The sequence below is a fragment of the Schistocerca nitens genome, chromosome 4 (assembly GCF_023898315.1).
Source record: "Schistocerca nitens isolate TAMUIC-IGC-003100 chromosome 4, iqSchNite1.1, whole genome shotgun sequence".
Classification (NCBI taxonomy): Eukaryota; Metazoa; Arthropoda; class Insecta; order Orthoptera; family Acrididae; genus Schistocerca; species Schistocerca nitens.
The window spans coordinates 19990789-20015273 of NC_064617.1; the positions used below are offsets into that span (position 1 = coordinate 19990789).

At 46.1% G+C, this 24485-nt stretch overlaps 1 protein-coding gene across 2 annotated transcripts in view; it reads right to left on the bottom strand.

Moving 5' to 3' along the window:
• Positions 1-24485, bottom strand: part of LOC126251889 (ubiquinone biosynthesis protein COQ9, mitochondrial) — a 198295-nt gene that overhangs the window by 24411 nt on the left and 149399 nt on the right. For both annotated transcript variants that reach the window (XM_049952599.1, XM_049952600.1), the window contains exon 5: positions 8905-9114. In XM_049952599.1, coding sequence (XP_049808556.1) covers positions 8905-9114 — 210 coding nt within the window. The remainder of the gene's footprint in view (positions 1-8904; positions 9115-24485) is intronic.

Sequence of the window (24485 nt, forward strand, 5' to 3'; positions counted from 1 at the left end):
GTAATATAATAATCATAGACGGTTCTAGTGTTGGTTTGTGTTGGCGGAAGTCTTATACAGCTCCAATCGCCATAGTACTTTCGGACGTAATCTAGGCTGGCATGCTACATTAACAGGAGCGTTCCTATCCCCAGGATCTAACGAGAGGAACAGAAGTTTCGTGATGCCTGTCTTAGTGGGATGTATTAGTTTAAAAGCACGTCTTCAATTCCAAGTCTTCCGGTTTGCCTCTGCAATGTCGCCGTGTGGAAGGATACTTTAAAGATATTTTGTTTCCACACATACCAAGAGGCTACAGCTAATAATTTATGTGCAGTGACCTGCGGTATCGGTAAGACTGCTGCGACATGATATATTTTGCTAAGTATGTATGTATTTATAAACTGAACTTTCTGCAGTCGGTCTAACGATCGCATGTCGTTGTCCTTCAACAAGGTTCCGATGACATTAAGTTTGCGCTTCCAATTGTTCATAACCATGCGCTTGGGATTCGCCCTTAACCACAATCCGAGTTCGAGTCTCCACTCGCTCGCTGATACATTGTATTCCCGCGATGGTTCGGACGATGACGGGCGTCTAGCACTGAAAACTTTCGATTACCCGTCGAGACCCAAATAATCATACAGGATGTTTCAGGAGGAATTGTAAATATTGTAGGAGGTGGTAGTATAGACAAATTGCAGAAAAAAGCCATATAACATGTGTCCAATTTTTATTGCGTACATATAGCTGGGTTCAACGCATTTTCGTTTCGTATGTTGGTCCTTACGGCACCCTGTTGTCTACAGTTCCTTGAAAATGAGCTTCCAGCGTTATTGGAAGAGTTTCATTTGGCTACAAGGATGCGCATGTTCCTTCAACATGACGGGGGCTCCTGCACATTCTAGTCGTCAGGTGATACAGTATCCAAACCTAATATTTCCTGTAAGATGGATCGGTAGATATGGGCACTTTTCTTGGCCTTCAAGGTCGCTGGGCCTTATCGCTTTGGATTTTTGCCTGTGGGGATGGTTAAATGCGAAGTCTACAAAGAAAAAGTAAACCCAAGAGCCGATTTCATCGTTCGGATGACGAATAGTGCAGCCCTCATAAAAGAACGCAAAGACGACCTCAGAAGAGCTATGCGTTGTGTTATCAAGAGAACTCAAATGTGCATTGAACTTGGTGTGGGAATTTTTAAAAATCATCTTTGAACGTCCTCATTTGCCTTTGCTTTGAGTTTGTTAGGGTTACGTACTAACAACTGTATTTCTGTACTCAATAAAAAAATGGTTCAAATGGCTCTGAGCACTATGGGACTCAACTGCTGTGGTCATTAGTCCCCTAGAACTTAGAACTACTTAAACCTAACTAAGCTAAGGACAGCACACACATCCATGCCCGAGGCAGGATTCGAACCTGCGACCGTAGCAGTCGCGTGGTTCCGGACTGAAGCGCCTAGAACCGCTCGGCCACCGCGGCCTGCCCATCAACAACCGACTTATGACTATGCCCATTAAGATCCCCAGTAAAAAATATAAACTCATCAATGCACATGTCCCCACCAACATCGAAAATAAGAAAAACACCGAAAATGTCGAAAAATTCTGGAACACACTCAAAATACTATGAGCAAAATTCAGCAAGATGACGTGAAAATACTAATGGGAGACTTCAACTCTCTATTTGGGACAGAAAAAACCTGTAGAAAAATCATTGGTACAAATTCAACACACCGAAACGTTTAGACCAACGGCACATGTCTGACTGACATTTGCCAACAATTGAACCTCAAAAGGATGTCTTCCCACTTTAGGAAAAAACCAGTTCTGAGGTAACATGCTTGGCTACCAGGTGCAAGCTGCTTTCGTTCGCCTTTCGAGACTCGCTGAAAGCCAGATTTTTAATTCTTTTGTAGCAGAGCTACAGGCAGGCAGATACAAACTCAATAAGGGAATCGTAAGGCAACGCTCGAGCAAAATTGCTCTTGCTACTTTCAGGAACCCTTACAAGGGGAGGCCGCCAATTGTGAAATTCAGATTCGATTCATATCGCGCATAATAAAAGCTCATAGCCAGAGGTGTAATGTGGCAAAGCACCAAGATGCACTTCTCAGCCGTTGTCGAGGAAATCGACAGTTAAAAGAAACCGTTGGGGTGAAATACTCTCTACGATTTGTAACTTCCTACAGCGTCGTGGCGCAGCGGTAAGCGCTCGGGTTCGTAATCCGAAGGTCACCGGATCGAATCTCGCACCATGTAACTTTTTTTTAGTATTTGATATTTGTAATTAATATATATATATATATATATATATATATATATATATATATATATATATATATATATTCATTGCAATCAGTTGCAACAATTATGCATATAATAAGTTGCTGAAAGTCGTTTGTCGTGGAAAAACTGGCGACTTCGAACATGATTATGTTTTCTGCAAACAAAGTTGTATTTCACAAATGTTATTAATTGTCTTCATAATGTTTACACGTGTAGTTAACGGAAGACGTAGAAACGATATTCCGAAGCGAATACGTATAGTGTAAGTGAAACGTTCGAATTAGAGACCAATTACAAAAAACAAATGCTAAAAAAAAACAAAAAAATTGCATGGCGCGAGATTCGATCCGGCGACCTTAGATTTACAAACCCAAGCACTTACCGCTGCGCCACGACGCTATAGGAAGTTATACATCGTAGAGAGTATTTCAGCGCAACGGTTTCTATTAACTGTCGATTTTCTCGACAACGGCTGAGAAGTGCATCTTGGTGCTTTGCCACATTACACCTCTGGCCATGAGCTTTTATTATGCGCAGTATGAATCGAATCTGAATTTCACAATTGGCGGCCTCCCCTTGTTAGTGTCAGAACGAAAACCTTACGGTACTGCCAAATTCATAATGCCACTTTTGTTTTCTACCTACATATTTTTTGTTGTTGTGAATACATAATTTTATCTATGAAATGACACATTTTCATAATACTTGCGAATGATACACGAAATGAAGCAAATACAGATCTTTTCGATGTCAAAAGACGGTAATATCCTACTAATTCGCGTTAAAATAGGATCAATCGTCTTATAGTCACTTAATGTTTTATTAAGATAGACTGCCGTCGTGTTGTTACTGTAGTAAGCTGAATTTAATTTGTATTAGTACAGTGAATATTTTAATTAAATTTTCCATTAGTTTACTAAACGCATCAGTAACCGCCAAAGAGAAATTAATCAGGAGCACAATTTTCTTTCACGATATCTAAAACAATCTGACAATGCTAATGTTGTTTACAAATTCTACGCCCGTAGAAACCCACTAGTTCTAACGATGTCATTAAACCAGTGTAGTTTGAAGAGTATTTTCGTCTAGAAATGAATTGCCTTGACGGTTGATCGATCAAGAGCGGGAAAGGTAATTTTTTACGAATATATGACGAGAGGGACATGTGCTTGAGAGAGGACTTCCCTATCAATACAAATGCCTGAGAGACGACTTTACTATCAATCTCCTGGACAGTTTTGTTTCTCAAATCAACAGAGTGCGTCATCATGCAGTAGCACAGGTGATGTAGTTTTGTTGCTCGATTTCCTTACACTGCCACCAAAAGGTGTCTTAGTTGTTGGCAACAAATTCCAGCTGTGTTGCACACACCCCGTGGGGCAGAATTCGTAGCCCAAAACACACTTTTGGAGCTATCAGATGTAAAATATTATGTTCACACTACTCTTTGCTCGAGTTTACGTCTTTTGGTGGGGCTCAGCCTTTCATTTCTTCTTAGGAAGTTAACGATAAAGGCATCATAACACGTCACCAACAACAGTACTGCATACGAATGCTCAATGAGCGACCTGATGACGTTCAATAATAGTCACTCCATGATTTTTGTTGTTTCGAATTAGAGCATGCAGTACTCCTACGCCAGACTTCTGAACTTTGCCTGTTGATTGAAAATGTCGCATGATGGTGAAATGGTAATCTATCACATGTATCAGTAGTCGAGACTTCCTTAATGTGGAAAATCATTCATGCCAGAACGATCTTTGTTGAAACAAGAATATCTTTTTCTGGCGTATTTTCCCCAAAAGCACTCGCTCCACACACAGTTCAAATCTTTCTAGTTGCCTCCTCTGCATTCACCCCTCTGTTATACCAAAAGTAAACGTTGTGTTGCAGATGTTACACCTTCTTCCACTTGCGACTCAATTTTACAATGCTTAACCGTAGTTCATGATTTTCAAGTATGCAAAATGCAATGCTTAACTGCAAGATGATAACTAGAACTTCAAATTCGAAAATGACAGTTAAAACATATACTGACAGCGTCGCGCCGCGTTCACATGGGCGGCGCCGGATTTCAGGCGGTGGGTGGCGTCTGGCCGGTGGCCGGTAGCCGCTGCAGCGCGAGGAAACGCTCGAGCGTAAGCTGTTATGATCGCGACGCAGCCACGAGCTGTCCTGCGGAATTGTTTCTGGAATACTTGTTATTGCTGGTGGGTAGAATGTCAAGCGAATTATCTTCGATGTTCAATCAGACTCATAACTTTATACGAGGGCCGAAATGTAGTAAAAAAAAGTGGACGCGAACAGGCGACTATCAGTTTAGGATGCGCGACTATTACCGCTAGACCACGGGCTCACACAGTGCGAGCACACATCGGAAGTAGACAACACTTCCTCCTAACACTTCCGCATCTTACGGTGTTGCCAGATTGTGCAGATGGCCGGACTTAAGAGTTGTCAGGGGCGGCCAGTTTTATTGGCCACCTTAAGTGAACGACTCGAACCTAGTCTCTGTGGCGGCCGGCCGGCGGTCAGTTTTTATGTCTAAGACTGTACCTTGTCCAACTTGACCACTGGGGTGCTTCTCATACAAAATAGCTGTCCCACTGCCATGGGTTATGGCTGGTTATTGACAATGAGGTCAAACAAGTTGTGACAGCCTGCCTGCAGTGAACTATCCATTAAGCAGCACCACGGGCCTCTCTTTCCCCATCCCCACCTTCCAGCGCGTATGTGAGTGTTTTCATGCTCATGTTAAGGGTCCGTTCCTTACCTTCTTTTGGTTTGTAGAAGTTGATGCTTTCTCAAAGTTGCCTTACATGGTTTGTTGCCAGTCCACATTCACGGCAGCTTCACTCACAGCCCTCTCAAAGATTCTTTCCCTTAGAAGGATTTCCGTATGTACTTCTAATGGAAAATGACGCACAGTTTCTGTCTCAAGACTTTGAAAATTTATGTACAAAGTGTGGCACCCAGTATGTTGCTACTCCTCCCTTTCATTCTCAGTGCAATGGAGAGGCGGATCAGCTGGTCTGTACATTCAAAGCCTAAGTGAAAGAAATAAATTGCTCAGTCTTCTCTCAAAGAAGCCCTCGATAGGCTCTTTAGTTTATATAGGTTCACTCCACTCAGAGAAAGCACCCTGGCAAAGCTGCTTCACACCTCCAGCCTGGTATGCTACTTCATCTGCTCAAGCCAATGCCCAGCTGCCCTCAGGCACCCACCTTGCAGCTATCCTATCCAGGCTCACTGTCTGGGCCTGCAGGTTTGTCTCGTGCTCTAAGTGGACATCGGCAGTCAACCGACAGTAGCAAGGTCACCCCATCTGCATTGAGCACACCTCCGATGGCTTAATGTCACGATGTTACTACTAGTTCTGACCTGTGCTGGTTGTGTGTCAATAACTCATTTTTTCAAGGTATTTCATAATGTTGGAACACAGAATATGTTCAAAAATCCTACTGCAAATCGATATCAATGCTATGGGTGTATAATTCAATTCTATTTACACTGACCAGCCAGAGCATTATGACCAACTACGTAACAGCCGGTACGTCCACCTTTGGCACAGAAAACAGCGCCAATACTTCGTGGCACGGAAGCAGTGACGCCGTGGTTGGTTGCTGGAGGGGAGTTGGCACCACATCTGCACACACAAGTCAGCTTATTCCCATAAATTTTAGGGATGGGGCGATGAGTTCTGACACCACATTCAATCACATCCCAGATGTGCTCGATTGAGTTCACACCTGGTGAGTTGGGGGATCAGCACATCAACTGGAGCTCGCCACTGTGTTCCTCAAACTACTCCTTTACACTACTGGCCTTGTGACACGGTGTATTATCTTGTTGAAATATGCCACTGCAATCAGGAAATATTATCGTCAAGAAGGGGTGTATGTGGTCTGAAACCAGTGTACGACACTCGTTGGCCGTCACGGTGCCTTACACATGATCCACTGGGCCTAAGGATGGCCATGTGAATGCTCCTCAGAGCATAATGGAGCCGCCACAAGCTGTTTTCCATCCTGAAGTACAGGTATCGAGGAGCTGCTCCCCTGCAAGACGACAGATTCGTGCCCTCCAATCGGCACAATAAAGAAAGTATCAGGATTCATCGGACCGTGCAACACTGGGCCACTGAACCAACGTCGAGTGCCAATGATTGTATGCACATTTCAGTTGTGGTTGCCGATGTCGTGGTGTTAATTTTGGCACACGCACGAGTCGTCAGCTGCAGAGGCTAATCGTTAGGAGAGTTCAGTGCACTGTGTGTACAGACACATTTGTACTATGCCTAGAATTAGAGTATGATGTTAAGTTCTGACAACAGTTTGCCCACCGTCCTATTTTACCAGTCTGCTCAGCCTGTGACGTCCGACACCTGTAACGAGGGGTAGCTGCCCGACCCCACGATGTATCGAGTTGGTTTCACCATGTGTTGAAGACAATCACCACAGCACTCCTCGAACGCCCCTCAAGTTGTGCCGTTTCCGAAATGCTCGTGCCGAGCCTCCGGGCCAACGCGGTCAAATTCAGATAGATCACAAGAATTCCCCATGCTACACACAGACAGTATGCTCACTGATATTACACCTACATGCACCATGTGTGTGTGTATGACCAGAAGTCATTCCTCACCAGGTGATACTGCTACCGCCTGGATGGGTTTACATCGATAATGCTGCTATCGCCTGGATTGATTTACATCGATAGTAGGACAGTGGTCATAATGCTCTTTTTCAGTCTTTAGGCACAAATGCTTCATCTAACTGTTGGTTTGTACACAATGGCCAAAAATGGAGCAATTTCGTGAGCATACTCCAAAGGAACGTAATTGGTGTACAGGCTGGACCAGAAGATTTACCTTTATTAATTGACTTCACTGCACTGAGGTTCTCTACTTCCAAATTACTAATGTTGCAGCTGTTCTTGATCTGAAGTTTTGAATTCTACTTAATCTTCATTGGTGAAGGAATTTTGGAAAATCATGTTTAGGAACTCTGCTACAGTGGCATTGTCACCAGTAACATTGCCATTATATTTGTAAAGACTGAAGACATACTATTCCCTCAATATTGCTTGTCACAAAGACGTCTGCCTTAAAAAGTTTAAGGAAACCATGTAAGAGCTACTTCTCGAGGGCTACACAGGAATTAAAACCCTGCTTCTGCCAAATGTGATTCCAGTGTGTTAATCACAGTGCAGAGAGGGGTAGGGACAGAGAAGGGGAGTGGGGGGAGGGAAGGAGTGTGTGGGGTGGGGGGGGGGTGGAGTGGGAGTGGCTGTGGGGGTGATGGTGATGGACTGGGAGTGGTTGTGGGGGTGATGGTGACGGACTGGGAGTAGTTTTGGGGGTGATGGTGATGGACTGGGAGTGGTTGTGGGGGTGATGGTGATGGACTGGGAGTGGTTGTGGGGGTGATGGTGATGGTGATGGACTGGAAGGGGGGGGCATGGACTTGGGGTGGTGCAGTGGGGATGGACTGTGTGGAGGGAGGGTGGGAGTGGTGGGGGAGAGATTTTAGATGGCAGGGGAATGGAAGGGGGTGGTGGAAACTGAATTGTATGTATATAAACTGCTTGCTCCTGGAGCTTTTGCTTGCAAGCACATCAGTTTAACCCCATCAGTTAATCACTTTGAATGTATTTTCCATTTTTGCCTTCACTTTCAAGAGATAAATGTATTATTGTTCTTTTCCTGTAACTGAAAACACACACACACACACACACACACACACACGCCAAAAATCTTAGAAATTTGATTTCAGAAATCTTGAGCTCCTTTTTGTCTTTCTTCGGTGTTTATTGCAGTTTAACTACCTTTTCAAATGAAAGGAGGAAAGATTTGAGTTTAATATTTTGTAGATATCAACATTATTCATCTTGAGATTGAACCTCTTCTGTCCCTGTTGACTTACAAATAGCTTTCTTTTGGAGAGGATCTACCTTGAGCAACATATAACTTTTTTTATCTTTTCTTTTATTTCCCCAACATTCTGCTGCCGTTTTGGTATCGTCAGTGGGCTTTTATTATCTTTTTTGTTACCACAGGCTGTGGTTTTCTTGGATTTTTATGTTTTTTATTGCAGTTGTTTTTTTTTTCACAGTTTGTCATTTTTTCTGCTTTCCTCAGCATGTGGTAATAAGAAAGATAATAAAAGCCCACTCATGAGGCTGAAACTTCAGTGAAACATGTCTGAGAAATAAAAGACAAAAATAGTGTTTTGCGCAAGGTGGACACACTACAAAAATAAATCTATCAACATTATTAATGACAAGAGCACAATTCCAGTGTTGGCAAGGATGGCGAAGGAATTTGGTCAGAATTTTGTTTGAAGAATTAGACTGGCACTGGACACTAGTGATTTATGGAAATATTGGAAAACTTAAGACAGATGTGGGGATGGGAATTTGAACCTCTTTGGTTACTTCTCACAATAACATAGGTACTGTACAGCTCCTTTTTAATCATGTTTTGGAACTAATAGCAATGAGTAATGAAATTAAATGCCACCAGTCCAGAGTAAGGAGTAAAAATACCAGTTTATATCACTACTGAAATTGTCAAATTCTTAAACATGGTGACAGAGTAAATTATAACTGTATAGAGTTATTCAAAACACATTTCTCTTACTGTGATAAAAGCAGCAGTAGCAGTTTCTCGAGCGATGGCCGACGTTTCTTCTGACTGGTGCAAATACGTATGTAACCTCTCAGCATCATCAATTCGTCTACGCAGGAATTGCCATGTTTCCTGGAAACCATCTGATTTATCTTGTATCATGTAGAGCTCCGTCATTTTATAGATCCCAGCCAGGGAGATCCTCCTTGTGTACCAACCAAACTGAAAGAAAATGTTTCACTTATGCATAGTGTAGTAAATCAGGTTCCATTATTTTGGAAATAAGTGAAAATAAAGCTGAATAAGATAAAAAAAAACAATCTTTTATCTTAGTGCAGTACACATAAAACAGTTTTATGTCGTCCTTTTAAACAGTACACTGCTTAGGTGATAGCTCCAATCACTTCAAACAGAATCCACTTCCTGGATCACACAACATGGATGTCAGGTATCCCAGAGAGGGTGGGGGGTTGGGGGGAGGGTGAGGGGTGGGAGGGTGGGGGGGGAGAGAGAGAGAGAGAGAGAGAGAGAGAGAGAGAGAGAGAGATCAAAATTCAGTCTGTTGGGTCTGCCTGAGCTTCACTAAAAAAGGGTGCAGATTTCTTGACACACCAATACGCAGGTTTCAAAATTCCTGCTATTCAGTTCTTTTTTTATCATAACTATCTTTGGAAAATTCTTCCAGTGTGACCTCAAACAGTTCAGGCTGATAACTGTAGGATAGTCACACTTTTGTATAGGACTAGTGTCTGGGAGACTGCTCCAGTGATACTCTTGCGGAAACGACAATTTTCCACTACAACAGTGGTAAAATATCCACCAGATGATGTCTGTTACAAACTGTTTTGCTGAAGCCTATGGTCCAAGTGTAATTTTGTTATTAGGATTAGGATACTGATGACTACACACACAATGCATGGGATATTTTTACTGGAGATTTGTTATTTTTAATATGTTCCTCAGCAATGAGAAGTAAACATTACCAGTCCGACCCGTGGCTGACAGTAAAAAACACACACACACACACACACACACACACACACACACACACTAGCTCAAGTGCACTATTTCCACCATATTACTGCTCCCAATGAATAGCTGCACCTCTTTAATGAGATAGTCAGTTACTTTGCACACTTTATTATAACCTAAAATTTTACTGACTCTTCTGAATAGCTGCTGTAGTAACCAAGTAATACAATAAACTGATCCAAGTAACACAAATACAGCTTTATTCTTAAACCTCTGAACAATAACGGAAATAAGCCTCTCTTGACTCCACACATAACATGACAAAAGAATCATATAGAAGGTGCAACATAAGTGATACACAGATAAACTGATGTGAGCAGTAGGAACTAAATTAACACAGCGAGAGTGAAGCAGTGCTGCTCCGGGAGCATATAGGTGCGAGTCACCGGTAGATGGAGCGGCAGAGTCCGTGCCTTGTGCACACCTCCTACAGGTGCCTCTAGTGGGTGGCCCTTGCTGATACAGTTGGCAGCTGATTTAAGTACACACATGCGGCAACACTACACTCCGTGCATTTGCACTCACTCACACACACATACACACACTCTCACTCACATGCCCTAGTAGCAGGCTACAGCATAACTCTCCCTTGTGCAAAGAGGGTGCCCAGGTGACAGAGGAGGTGCCAGTGGCCCGATGAGAGACGCATCCATCACTTCTGGAACAGTGCTAGCCGGTACTGATGGCAGAGGTGGGATGGTGTGGCGGGTGGGCACCAGAGTACAGGTCCGGCAACCGAACCCTTGGGGCCCACACCTGTGATCCCAGCACAAAGCGGCTGCAAGAAACCGATCACGGCAGGTGCAGTGCAGACTGCAGAAGGTGGAGGAGCACGTATGCTGCCAGCTCTGAAGCAACTCGGCTGGGCTTCACTCCTCGATAGGCATGGAGAGATTGGTGGTCAGGAAATGGGGAAGGGCACTGTCTGGCAAAGAATCCACAACGAACTTTTTCATTTGGAATTCGAATGTATGCACTAGGCATTCTGCCTCACAATTTGATTGAGGTTGGAATGGCAGAGCCATACTGTGACAAATTCTGTGAGGGGACAAACAACTGAAAGATGTGAGAAACAAACTGGGGGCTCATTATTCAAAAGTATACAACCACAACTGATGTCGAAGCACACCACAGAATGTACAGAAATGGGAAAAATATACCTACAACAACCAGGCAATAGGAATTCGAGAAGAGAGCCACAAATTCTATACGAATGCATTCCCGTGGCTGGTATGGAGTGGGCCAGTGGGACAGAGACTCCCTGGGAGCTGCCTGTTGTCAGGCACACTGCTCACAAGCCACTCAAAGCAAAGGCCAAAAAACATGTCTCCTAGCTAACAGTTTATTGAGTGAAGCTCTCAAGTGGCCCTGGTGGAGGAGGCAGAGAACGCTGCTTAACAAAGTGGTGGGAACGACTACTGTGGCAGAGGGGTCTTCTGTAGACAACAGAAGAACACTGTCGAAAACAGAAAGGTAATACTGTAAGGAAAAGTAGTTGCACACGGGGTCCGTAGCCCGACCTGGCAGATTTCCTAGCCGGCCCTGTTGAACAAACCGAACCGTGTGGCAAGAAACCAGGCCAGCAGCAAAGGCAGCTGTTATGCGCTAGCTCGTAGTTGGAAAACCCCCGACCGTGGTCTGTGTTTCACTATCGAGATGAAAGTACGGCAATTCTTCAAGATCAAAGGTGGGTTCGGGACACACAGGAAGGTGAGACGAGGCATCTGTCCCCTAGGAAGGCCCAATGCTCCTTTGTGGACGAGGGGCAAAACAGACGTAACAGTGGACGTGTGGTCGGCCAGAGGGCAGACCCCACCGTGTGAGACCTCGAACCCCAAATAAACAATAGAAAGCTGAAAAAACTGAGATTTCATGAGGTTACACTGCAAGCCTTCGGACTCAAGTGATCGACTGTGGAGGAATCTGTGACAACAATATTGTCCAGATAATTAACGCAACCCGAGACAGGGATAATCAATTGCTCTAAAAATTGTAGGAAAAAAGCAGGGGCGCTAGTCACACCAAAATGCACACGCAAATATTGACAGAGACGAAAACGAGTGTTCAAAATCAGAACTCGCCAAGACTCCTCGACCACAGGAACCTGCAGATGCGTTTCAGACAAATCAATTTTAGGAAAATACTGGGCACCTGATATTTTGCCAACAGTTGCTCCTGGTGTGGGAGAGGATACGTATCTATGATTGAGTGAGCATTGACAGTAGTACTGAAGTCGTCACAGAGGTGAAGTTTCCTCAAGGTTTCCAAACTACAGCCAGTGAGGACAACCATTCACTAGCCACAAGAGGTTGCACCACTCCTAAGGCTGAAGTCTGTCCAATTCTGCTTTCACACCTTCCAAAAACAAGTCCAAAAACTACTGACACAGTCTTCCCAATTGGGAATACAGTACCTGAACCTGACTAGACACAAGGTGAACTGTATCAGTGATAAGAAAATACAAATGCATCCACCCCGGCCAAGTTCTCAATACTGGCATCAGCAACCACCAAAACTGCAGTGGAATGAACCACTGACTTAAGAGGCAGATGGTGTAAATTGTCCCGACAGTACAATATTCTGTTTATCATAACTGATCAGCTTCTGTGTAACCAGTCTCCATGGTGAGCCCAAACTCATATATGTTTAAGAATTCAATAACATCACTGCAGCACCTGTGTCAACCTGTAGCTGGAGTATGTGGCAAAGAACACTTAACAATCAATTTGGGAGAGGTCACAAGCATTGGAGTCACAGAGTTTACATCCATGTCCACATCCTGAGCAACCTTTGGCGAATGACACATGGAAACGATCAGGCCTTTCTTATGGGAAGTATTACAGGTAGCCCAGCACTTAGGGCATGCTGAACGTTCGTGCTGGACAAAATGGAAAGGACAAGACTGAAACAGAGAACATTGACACTGGTCTTGGCCTGCTCGGCACTGGACACTCGTCTTTACCACTGCCACTGTCACTTCCTTATGCAAGCTATCTGTCATCCTAGTGGGTACATCTTGTGACATTACTGCCACATCATCCCAGCCTTCAATTTGGTCAGCCCAAGAAACTTCACAAGACTGTGCTATTTGCAAAAATTTTGCCAACGAGGAGTGGGGGGTTTCAAGGAGTAAAGACTTCTGGTGCACTTCCTTGTCCAGAGGTAAAATGTTCTAAACAGATAACTGTATCACGCACCGTAGAGTCTGCATAAGAGTCATTATGGGCATCAGTAATGAATAAACATGGCTAAGTCTGTGAAGTTCGGCTGCCCAGCCTCGGTACGACTGATTTGGTATCTTGTGGCATCAATAGAATTCACTCGCTTTGCTATGACATATGTTCATTCGCAATGGTAGTTGTACAATAAAACTGCACAGGTGATTGAAAGCAAGAGCTGCTGGTTCTTATACAGGGGCAAGCTGACACACTCATTCATACATCTTACGAGGAATTCATGAGAGGAACAACACTTTGCACAAATTCGAGTCTGTTACACTGAAAGTGAAAATACGCTGTCAAAGTCTTTTTTTATAAGCTTCCCAATCCTCAGCTGAATCATCACACAGAGAAAAAGTGGGTGGACCGATTGGTTGATGGACTGATTTGGGGGGGGGGGGGTTATGGGACTAAACAGTGAGGTCATCAGTACCACAATTCAAAAGTTACGTTTATAAGATAGAGGCATCTGTGAAAAGTGGGTGGATCCAGTCAAAGGGTCAAACTATAAAGCAGATAAGCTAAAAACACAAACAGTGGAAGGCATAAAAGGTTAGGTCACATCCAAAAACTGGAAAAACAGAGCGATAAAAGAGTGGTGTTTGCAAAAGGGAGTGGCCATGGGGCCCAAACACAGAAAACAAAATGAGAGGTCCCAACCACAACCACCCTGCCTCTGCTCCAGGAGGAAAGGAAAACCTTATAATTGAAAATAAAAACCACTTTCACTTAGGAAACTGAGGACCATTTCAAACATCCATGCATTGTCTGCTAATATTAAAGACAAGGAATTCGGAAGGCTGTACTTAGTATGAAGGGCTAAAAGAAGGGGACATTCCACCAATATATGGGATACTGCCACTCTGATTTCATAACCAAATTGTGGGGGTGGCTCGTATTGCAAGAGGAAACAATGGGTGAGAGTAGTATGACCAATGCATAGGCATTGGAAGAGAGTGGAATGCTTCAGAGAGGAGCAGAAGGAAGAGTGCCAAACTGCAGCAGTCTCCTTGATAGTGCATAGTTCATTACTGAGAGCAGTAGTGCACCAGACAACATTCCACTTTTGCCCAAAAAGGGATTTGTTGTATATCCGCATATCTGCACCTGGAATCGTGAAAGGGAATGGAGGTTAAGTATCTGCATCTCTAGCCAGTCAGCCAGCCAGTTCATTCCCTGGGATGCCCACGTGTCTTGAAACAGAGAGAAAGTCAACAGAGCAGACTGCATGGCCAAGGGCAGAGAGAAGGTCATGGATAACAGAGACCAAAGGGTGCATAGTTCATTACTGAGAGCAGTAGTGCACCAGACAACATTCCACTTTTGCCCAAAAAGGGATTTGTTGTATATCCGCATATCTGCACCTGGAATCGTGAAAGGGAATGGAGGTTAAGTATCTGCATCTCTAGCCAGTCAGCCAGCCAGTTCATTCCCTGGGATGCCCACGTGTCTTGAGACAGAGAGAAAGTCAACAGAGCAGACTGCATGGCCAAGGGCAGAGAGAAGGTCATGGATAACAGAGACCAAAGGGTGACAAGAGTAGTGCCAGTAGGAGACATAAAGACATATCCCGTCTTATGTATTGTTTTGAAAGCATAAGTGTAGAAGATGGTAACACCATGGAACTCCTGAAGTATGGAATTTACAAGACGTTGGAATACCAGAGGGGTGACGTCGGTCCCAATTTATGGTCAAGGATCCACTGTGTGGAGATGGAGACCCCAACAGAAGGAAACGAGGCACATTCCAACCGGCAATCCCACCTGACGGGGGGGTATCATGAGGGAGACATCCCTCATTTCAAACACATGGTATATGGGACAGTCAGAAAATTATCAAACAGTGATTGTGTACAAAATCAAGAGTTGGTTGGCTCTGTTGTATTTGCAGATGATGAATCCCCGCTTCTGGAAGGAGGCTGTCGACACAACTAATGTGAAAGGCAATAATAGCCAGAAGCAGCCCATAATGATCAACAGGGGCAAGTAGTTTCAGAGTGGAAGGATCCACTGAGCCATAAACCTGACAGTCATAATCTAGTCCTTAATAAAACTCCTCAATCTTTCCTCTCCCACATCCACACCGGCTGTTCAGAGCATCCTCCTACAGGCCAACCGCAAATTAGAACAGCATGCCACCCTCCACCTCAAAAAACTATCCAATCTCCTGGTTTCCCACCTCCGGAAAGGAAAATCACTCACCCTCCACAACCTTTCCAGCAAACCTCAACCTCCTCTCATTGCACACAAACCCAGTCTCTCCTATCTACTCAATCTCCCACTTCCAGCTCCACTCCCTCCAAAACCTCAAAATTCCAATCAACACAATCTAGAACCACAACACCCTAATTCAGTAGTTAACCTTTCCTCCAAACCTCTCTCCCAATCCGAAACCTCTGTCCTATCCAAAGGCCTCACCTGCAGCCCCACTCCCAGATTCAACCAAACAGCCCGCGTCAAAGATTTACTGTCGTACTCTCTTCCGGAAATATCACTTTGCCACGAAGAAAAATGATCCTAATCCTACTCCTAATGATCCAACTCCCCAAGACACTATCCAAATTGAACCCTGCCTGTAACAGTTCCATCCTCCGCCACAGCTGGACCCACCTCCTCTTCCTCAAAATCACCCTCTCCAAACCTTCCAGGAATTTCTGACTTCCAGCCTTGCCTCTCAAGCCTTCTTAAAAAACCTTAATCCTACTCCCAACATCACCACTGCTGAAGCCCAAGCTATCCGTGATCTGAAGGCTGATCGATCCATCGTCATTCTTCCGGCGGACAAGGGTTCCACGACCGTGGTACTTGATCGTCGGGAGTATGTGACTGAGGGACTGCGTCAGCTTTCAGACAACACTACATACAAAGTTTGCCAAGGTAATCCCATTCCTGATGTCCAGGCGGAGCTTCAAGGAATCCTCAGAACCTTAGGTCCCCTACAAAACCTTTCACCTGACTCCATCAACCTCCTGACCCCACCAACACCCCGCACCCCTACCTTCTACCTTCTTCCTAAAATTGACAAACCCAATCATCCCGGCTGCCCCACTGTAGCTGGTTATCAAGCCCCCGCAGAGCGTATCTCTGCCTACGTAGATCAACACCTTCAACCCATTACATGCAGTCTCCCATCCTTCATCAAAGACACCAACCACTTTCTCGAACGCCTGGAATCCTTACCCAATCTGTTACCCCCGGAAACCGTCCTTGTAACCACTGATGCCACTTCCTTATACACAAATATTCCGCACGTCCAGGGCCTCGCTGCGATGGAGCACTTCCTTTCACGCCGATCACCTGCCACCCTACCTAAAACCTCTTTCCTCATTACCTTAGCCAGCTTCATCCTGACCCACAACTTCTTCACTTTTGAAGGCCAGACATACCAACAATTAAAGGGAACAGCCATGGGTACCAGGATGGCCCCCTCGTACGCCAACCTATTCATGGGTCGCTTAGAGGAAGCCTTCTTCGTTACCCAGGCCTGCCAACCCAAAGTTTGGTACAGATTTATTGATGACATTTTCATGATCTGGACTCACAGTGAAGAAGAACTCCAGAATTTCCTCTTCAACCTCAACTCCTTTGGTTCCATCAGATTGACCTGGTCCTACTCCAAATCCCGTGCTACTTTCCTTGACGCTGACCTCCATCTGTCCAATGGCCAGCTTCTTCACACGTCCGACCACATCAAACCCACCAACAAGCAACAGTACCTCCATTATGACAGCTGCCACCCATTCCACATCAAACGGTCCCTTCCCTACAGCCTCGGTCTTCGTGGCAAACGAATCTGCTCCAGTCTGGAATCCCTGAACCATTACACCAACAACCTGAAAACAGCTTTCGCATCCCGCAACTACCCTCCCGACCTGGTACAGAAGCAAATAACCAGAGCCACTTCTTCATCCCCTCAAACCCAGAACCTCCCACAGAAGAACCACCAAAGTGCCCCACTTGTGACAGGATACTTTCCGGGACTGGATCAGACTCTGAATGTGGTTCTCCAGCAGGGATACGACTTCCTCAAATCCTGCCCTCAAATGAGATCCATCCTTCATGAAATCCTCCCCACTCCACCAAGAGTGTCTTTCCGCCGTCCACCTAACCTTCGTAACCTCTTAGTTCATCCCTATGAAATCCCCAAACCACCTTCCCTACCCTCTGGCTCCTACCCTTGTAACCGCCCCAGGTGTAAAACCTGTCCCATGCAACCTCCCACCACCACCTACTCCAGTCCTGTAACCCGGAAGGTGTACACGATCAAAGGCAGAGCCACGTGTGAAAGCACCCACGTGATTTACCAACTGACCTGCCTACACTGTGAAGCTTTCTATGTGGGAATGACCAGCAACAAACTGTCCATTCGCATGAATGGACACAGGCAGACAGTGTTTGTTGCCAATGAGGATCACCCTGTGGCTAAACATGCCTTGGTGCACGGCCAGCAATCTTGGCACAGCGTTACACCGTCCGTGTTATCCGGATACTTCCCACTAACACCAACCTGTCAGAACTCCGGAGATGGGAACTTGCCCTTCAGTATATCCTCTCTTCTCGTTATCCGCCAGGCCTCAACGTCCGCTAATTTCAAGTTGCCGCCGCTCATACCTCACCTGTCTTTCAACAACATCTTTGCCTCTTTACTTCCACCTCGACTGACATCTTTGCCCAAACTCTTTGCCTTTACAAATGTCTGCTTGTGTGTGTGTGTGTGTGTGTGTGTGTGTGTGTGTGTGTGTTTTCCCCCTAAGGTAAGTCTTTCCGCTCCTGTGATTGGAATGACTCCTTACCCTCTCCCTTAAAACTCACATCCTTTCGTCTTTCCCTCTCCTTCCCTCTTTCCTGATGAAGCAACCGTTGTTTGCGAAAGCTTGAATTTTGTGTGTATGTTTGTGTGTCTATCGACCTGCCAGTGCTTTTGTTTGGTAAGTCACATCATCTTTGTTTTTAGATGTATTTTCCCCACGTGGAATGTTTCCCTCTATTATATTCATATCATTATATTAACATTGTATTCAGCAAACTTGCCATCAGTTAGACAATTTAACCACAGACACAAGTGTTTAATTTAGGGCATGTAATGCAACATTTGCGGTCAACCCCTAGACGAGTTTAAACTAAGACATTTTGATGAAGAGGAACCGCATGTGAGCCCGAACATCTTTGGGATGTTAGCTCGCAGGGGGTTCCTTGATCTCGATGTTTCTGCTGGAGAAATGTAGGATAGGAAGAGGATGCTGATGCTGTCACAAAGTGTGTCACAAGGTTTTCTGCGTTGACCAGTGTATCAGTACACAGACCACCCTGTAGGATAAGACCCTGGGCAGGTGAGCATTGCTGGCAGCCCAGAAGGCTACGGAGCTGGACCAAACCTGTGACGTCCCCAGGGAGGAAACATACTGGTGCCAGCATTCCTTTTTACTCTGCTTATTGAGGTACTTGAAAGTGATAAGGCAAGTATATGATGGGAGTCATTTAAATAGTTGTAGCAGCCATCGGTGGTCCTGGATAGCGACTGCTATGTCCTTGCTCCACCACAGTACTGGTCGACGAAGAAGAGGATCTGTGGGTAGGGGAATAGCAGTGCCATCAACATGAAGGATAGTGCCAGAAATATCTTGCACAATCACATCAGTCCAATCTGAGAGAGAGGTGTCGATGTGCACAGCAAATGTATATAAAGGTGAATGCCCAATATGGGGGCTAGCAGAACAATAGAATCATCAGAAAATGGTCACTGTCACAAATTTCACCATAGGATGACCAGTGTAGTGAAGCCACGAGAGCAAGAGAGGAGACTGTGAGATCTATGGCAGATGGTTGGTTCGTTGGTTGGTTTAAAGGCAGGAGAAGGGACCGAACTACGAGGTCATGAGTCCCTTGGTCCTAATAAAACAATGCCATAAGTGTGAGAATAAAACGGACGAAACATATAATAAAAAACGGAAAGAAAGGAAAAGCCACAAGAATGAAGGGAAAGCAATGAACACTAACAGGAACAAAAGAGGACAAGAAAACAACAGAGAGACACTGGAAACAGAAGAGAGTAAAACATGAAAGCAGATTACAGTGGCTGGCCAACCACGAGGATAAAAAGGGAAAGTTAGTCACTTTGCAACACATTAAAACCTCCACCCTAAAAGCACTAGGGTGGAGGACACAGAGGGACAAAGGACATGTGCTAAAACCTACATAGTAGTATAAAACCCACTCTCACGGATAAAACGTAAAACTAAAGCTGCTGTGGAGGCATTGTCGCCCAACACCAAAGGCAGGGTGCTGGGAAAGTTAAAAGTCTGCTGCAGAGTGGCTAAAAGTGGGCAGTCCAGCAAGAGGTGGACCACTGCCACTTGGGAGCCACAGCAACACTGAGGTGGGTCCTCACGATGGAGTAGGTAACCATTAGCCACGTATGGCCAATGTGAAGCTGGCAGAGACAACTGATTCCCTGTAAGATGCCTCCATGGAAGACTTCCACACGTTCATAGTCTCCTTAATGACACGCAGTTTGTTGTGTGTGCTGTTATGCCATTCTGTCTCCCAAAGCTGGAAAACCCTGCGGTGTAAGACAGAACGCAAGTCAGCTTCGGATATGCTTATCTCCAGAAGTGGTTTCCGTGCCGCCTGTTTGGCCAGCCTGTCGGCAAGTTCGTTGCTGGCGATTCCGACGTGTCCTGGGGTCCACACAAACACTACGGAACAGCAGGACTGTTCCAGGGCATAGATGGACTCCTGAATGGATGCTACCAGAGAGTGGTGAAGGTAGTACTGGTCGATAGCTTGTAGGCTGCTCAATGAGTCAGTACACAGGAGAAATGACTCGCCAGGGCACAAGCGAATGTACTCAAGAACACAACAAATGGTTAGCAGCTCTGCAGTGAAAACACTGCAACCAACTGGCAAGGAGTGTTGCTCAATATGTCCTCCATGAACATATGCGAAGCCTATGTGATAATCAGCCATTGAGCCATTGGTGTAAACCGCTTCAGAGCCCCGGAATATGTCAAGAATCAAGAGAAAGTGGCAGCGGAGATGGCCGGGGTTAACGGAGTCCTTAGAGCCATGGAAAAGATCCAGATGAAGCTGTGGCCGAGACGTACACCATGGAGGCGTACGTGAACGGACTGCGAGTAGAGGTGGTAAAGGGAAGGACTCCAGTTCGGAGAGAAGGGACTGCATGCAAACCACATTTGTTAGCCCCGATCTGGGCTGCCGATACAGGAGATGGACTGCCACGGGCAGGAAAAAGAGATGGTAATTCGGATGCTCAGGGGAACTATGAATGTGTGCTGCATAACTGGCAAGCAGTTGCGCACATCTGATCTGCAGTGAAGGGCCACCAGCCTCCACCAGTACGCTGATCACCGGACTCTTCCTAAAAGCTCCAGTCACTAATCGAACCCCACAGTGGTACACAGGGTCGAGTAAATGCAATGCTGAAGGTGCTGCCGAACAACAAACCAGACTCCCATAGTCAATTTGGGATTGGACAAGGGCTGTGTACAGCTGCAGCAGTGTACAGCAATCTGCACCCCAATTGGTGCTGCTCAGGCAAGGGAGGGCATTCAGGTGCTGCCAGCACTTCTGCTTAAGCTGACAAAAATGAAGGAATCAAGTCAATAGAGCATCAAAAACCAGTCCTAGGAATTGATATGTCTCCACTACAGTGAGTGGATCATCATTAAGGTAAAATGCGAGTTCCGGATGAACGGTACGATGCCGACAGAAGTGCATGAGACACGACTTAGCGGCTGAAAACTGGAAGCGGTGCGCTAGAGCCCATGACTGCACCTTGTGGATGGCTCCCTGGAGGTGCCACTCAGCAACAACAGTACTGGAGCAACAGTATGGAATGCAGAAGTCTTCTGCACACAGAGAAGGTGAGACAGAGGGCCCGACAGCTGCTGCTAGACTGCTAATGGCCACTAAAAATAGAGAGACACTCAATACAGAGCCCTGCGGGACTCCATTCTCCTGGATATGGATGGAACTATGGGAGTCACCAACTTGGAAACAGAAAGTATGGAGCGACAGGAAGTTTTGGATAAAAATCGGAAGTGATCCCCGGAGATCCCACTCATACGATGTGGCAAAGATATGATGTCGCCAATTCGTGTCATATGCTTTACGTAAGTCAAAGAAGATGGCAATCAGGTGTTGCCATCTGGAAAAGGCTGTTCGGATGGCAGACTCGATCGACACGAGGTTAACAGTGGTAGAGCGACCCTGGTGGAAGCCGCCCTGACATGGAGCCAGCAAGCCATGTGACTCCAGGACCCAACCCAAACGCTGACGTACCATATGTTCTAGCAGTTTACAAAGAACATTGGTGAGGCTGATGCGCTGATAGCTATTCACATCAAGCGGGTTTTTACCGGGTTTGAGCATCGGAATGATGGTGCTCTCCCGCCACTGCGATGGAAAGACGCCATCGCACCAGAGCCGGTTGAAGATGACGGCTTGTAGTCAGATGAGAGATGTTTTATCATCTGGCTGTGGATGCGATCAGGCCCAGGAGCTGTGTCGGGCAATGTTCAAGGAAGCTCCCACCCTGTAAATGGGGCGTTATAGGATTCACTGCAGCAGGTAGTGAATGAGAGGACGTTCCCTTTCAGCCGCCATTTGACTGTGCAAAAGGCTGGGGGTTAATTCTCCGGTGCAAAGTGCTCGGCAATCGTGTTTGCTTTGGTACATAACTCGCCATTTATGGTAACACCAGGGACAGCTGTTGGGGCCTGGTACCCGAATAGACATTTGATCTTTGCCTAGACTTGGGAAGGTGATGTGTGACACCCAACTGTGGAGACGTATCTCTCCCAACACTCCTTCTTCCATTGTTTGATAAGATAGCAAACAAGGGCACGGAGCCATTTAAAGGCTATGAGATGCTCCAGGGAAGGGTGCCGTTTATGCTGCTGTAGAGCTTGCCGACGCTCCTTAATTGCTTCAGTGACTTCCGGCGACAACCAAGGGACTGCCTAACACCTCGGGCACCCTAAAGAGCGAGGAATCGCATTTTCTGCCGCAGAAACAATGTTGCTAGTCACTTGCTCAACCATCACATCGATGTTACTGTGTGGGGGAGATTCAGTGGTGACAGCAGAGATGAATGTTCCCCAGTCCACCTTGTTCAAAGCCCATCTGGGCAGGCGTCTGTGTGCCTGACACTGGGGCAGTGACAGGAAGATGCAGAAGTGGTCACTACAACATAGGTCGTCATGTCCTCTCCAGTGGATAGATGGCAGAAGTCCTGAGGTGCAAATTGAGAAATCAATGGCCGAGCAACTACCATGAGCCACACTGAAATGTGTGGCGGCCCCAGTATTTAAGGGGCAGAAGTCGAATTGCGACAGTAAAGTTTCGACATCTCTGCCTCGGGCAGTAAGCACGGTACCATCCCACAAGGGGTAATGGGCATTAAAATCTCCCAGAAGTAGGAAAGGTTTAGGGAGTTGATCAATCAGTGCAGCTAATACAATCAGGGGTACTGCACCATCTGGAGGAAGATATACATTGCAGACAGTTATTTCTTGTGTCATTCTTATTCTGACAGCCACAACTTCAAGAGTGGTTTGAAGGGGCACATGTTCACCACAGACCGAGTTTAGGACATAAATGCAAACTCTACCCGACACTGGATTATAGTCGCTATGGTTCCTGTAATATCCCTTATAGCCGCAGAGGGCAATGCAGATAGTAGGTGTAAAGCTTAACAGTTGCCGTAGCTCAGCCAGGCGGTGGAAAAAACCACCGCAATTCCACTGGAGGATGACATCATGAGACTGGGAAGGCACGGAACATTGAATGAGGCAGTTTACGCCTCTGAGTCACCTGCTGCTACCAATTTATTGCCTGAGCAATCTATATCCATTGTTTCTGAGGGTCTGGCAATATCTAAGTCCTCAGCGGACGCCAAAATCTCCACCCCATTCTCAGCCGTAGAGCTTATAGGAAGCGCTGGTGTGGGTGCCACCGCAATTTCCTTGGTCTTAGGGGTCTTCTTTTTGGATTTCTCTTGCTGCTCCTTGGGTTTCCCTGACTGGGAGGACTTCACTGGCTCAGTCTCCGGGACTGAGGATGAGTGTAAAGCCATATGGCCAGCTGCTTTTGGGCTCTTCTGCCAATGGTAGGTGTCGTCTTTCTCACTAGAAGAAGCCTGGGAAGGGAGTGATCCAATGGACCCCTTTCTAGTGAGAGAAGCCGAAGAAGATTAGAAGTGGGGACAGCCGACACCGATAGTTTGGGGGGGGTGTTGCTACCGAAGTAGGTGGTGCAGGAGCAACAGGGAGGGAAATGCCCCCCCCCCCCTCATGGGGGCAGGCGTAGTCTTCCAGCTCTGAGAGGTGACCTAGGTTGGCAAAGCTGATGGTGCCAGAACTGTTGTAGCAGCGGTGCAAGACGATGTCATACGTACAGGATGTAGGCATTCAAATTTTCTCTTAGCCTCAGTGTAGGTCAGTCGGTTCATGGTCTTTCTGGAGAATCCTGCAGTAAGTTGAGCAAAGTGAATGGTGCTCTCCGCAGTTGTCACAGAGGGGAGGCGGGGCACATGGAGTATTGGGATGCGATGGGCGTCCGCAATCTTGGCACGTGATGCTGGAAGTACAGTGGGAAGACATAGGGCCAAACGCTGAACTTCCAGCAGAAAATGGACACCTCGCCGCTCTAAATTGGCGTGCAGCTCATCGTCAGACTGCAAAAGTAGGTCTCTGTGAAATATGATACCCTGAACCATATTTAAGCTCTTATGGGGCATGATGGTTACAGAAACATCCCACAGCTTGTCACAGGCAAGTAACTCCCGTGACTGGACAGAGGATGCTGTTTTGATCAAGACTGACCCAGATCTCATTTTGGACAAGCCCTCCACCTCCCCGAACTTGTCCTGTAAATGCTCAACAAAAAAACTGAGGCGTCATCGTCATGAAAGATTCCCCATCAACTCTCAAACATACAAGGTACCGGGACGAATAAGATCCATTGCCATCCTTAGCCTGATGTTCCTCCCATGGTGTGGCCAGGGAGGGGAATGATTTGGGGTCGTACTTCTGTGTGTTGAATTGAGCTCGTGATCGCTTAGAGACTGCTGGTGTTTCACCACCAGTAACAATGCGTGTTATCTGCCCTGATGCCACCCACTCCGACCAGGGTCCCTCCCCACGGGCGCCACCCAGCCGCAGCAATGGCCACCTGGCAGTATGACCATTGCTGGGAGTCCTGATGCCCCAGAGGGATGGGCATCTATTCCTTGGCATACAGGGGGAGTTAACAGCGCAGGCATCAGCAGAACGATCCCTGTGTGGTCAGGGGGCTACAACCAATAGGGTAGATGGCGGCCCAA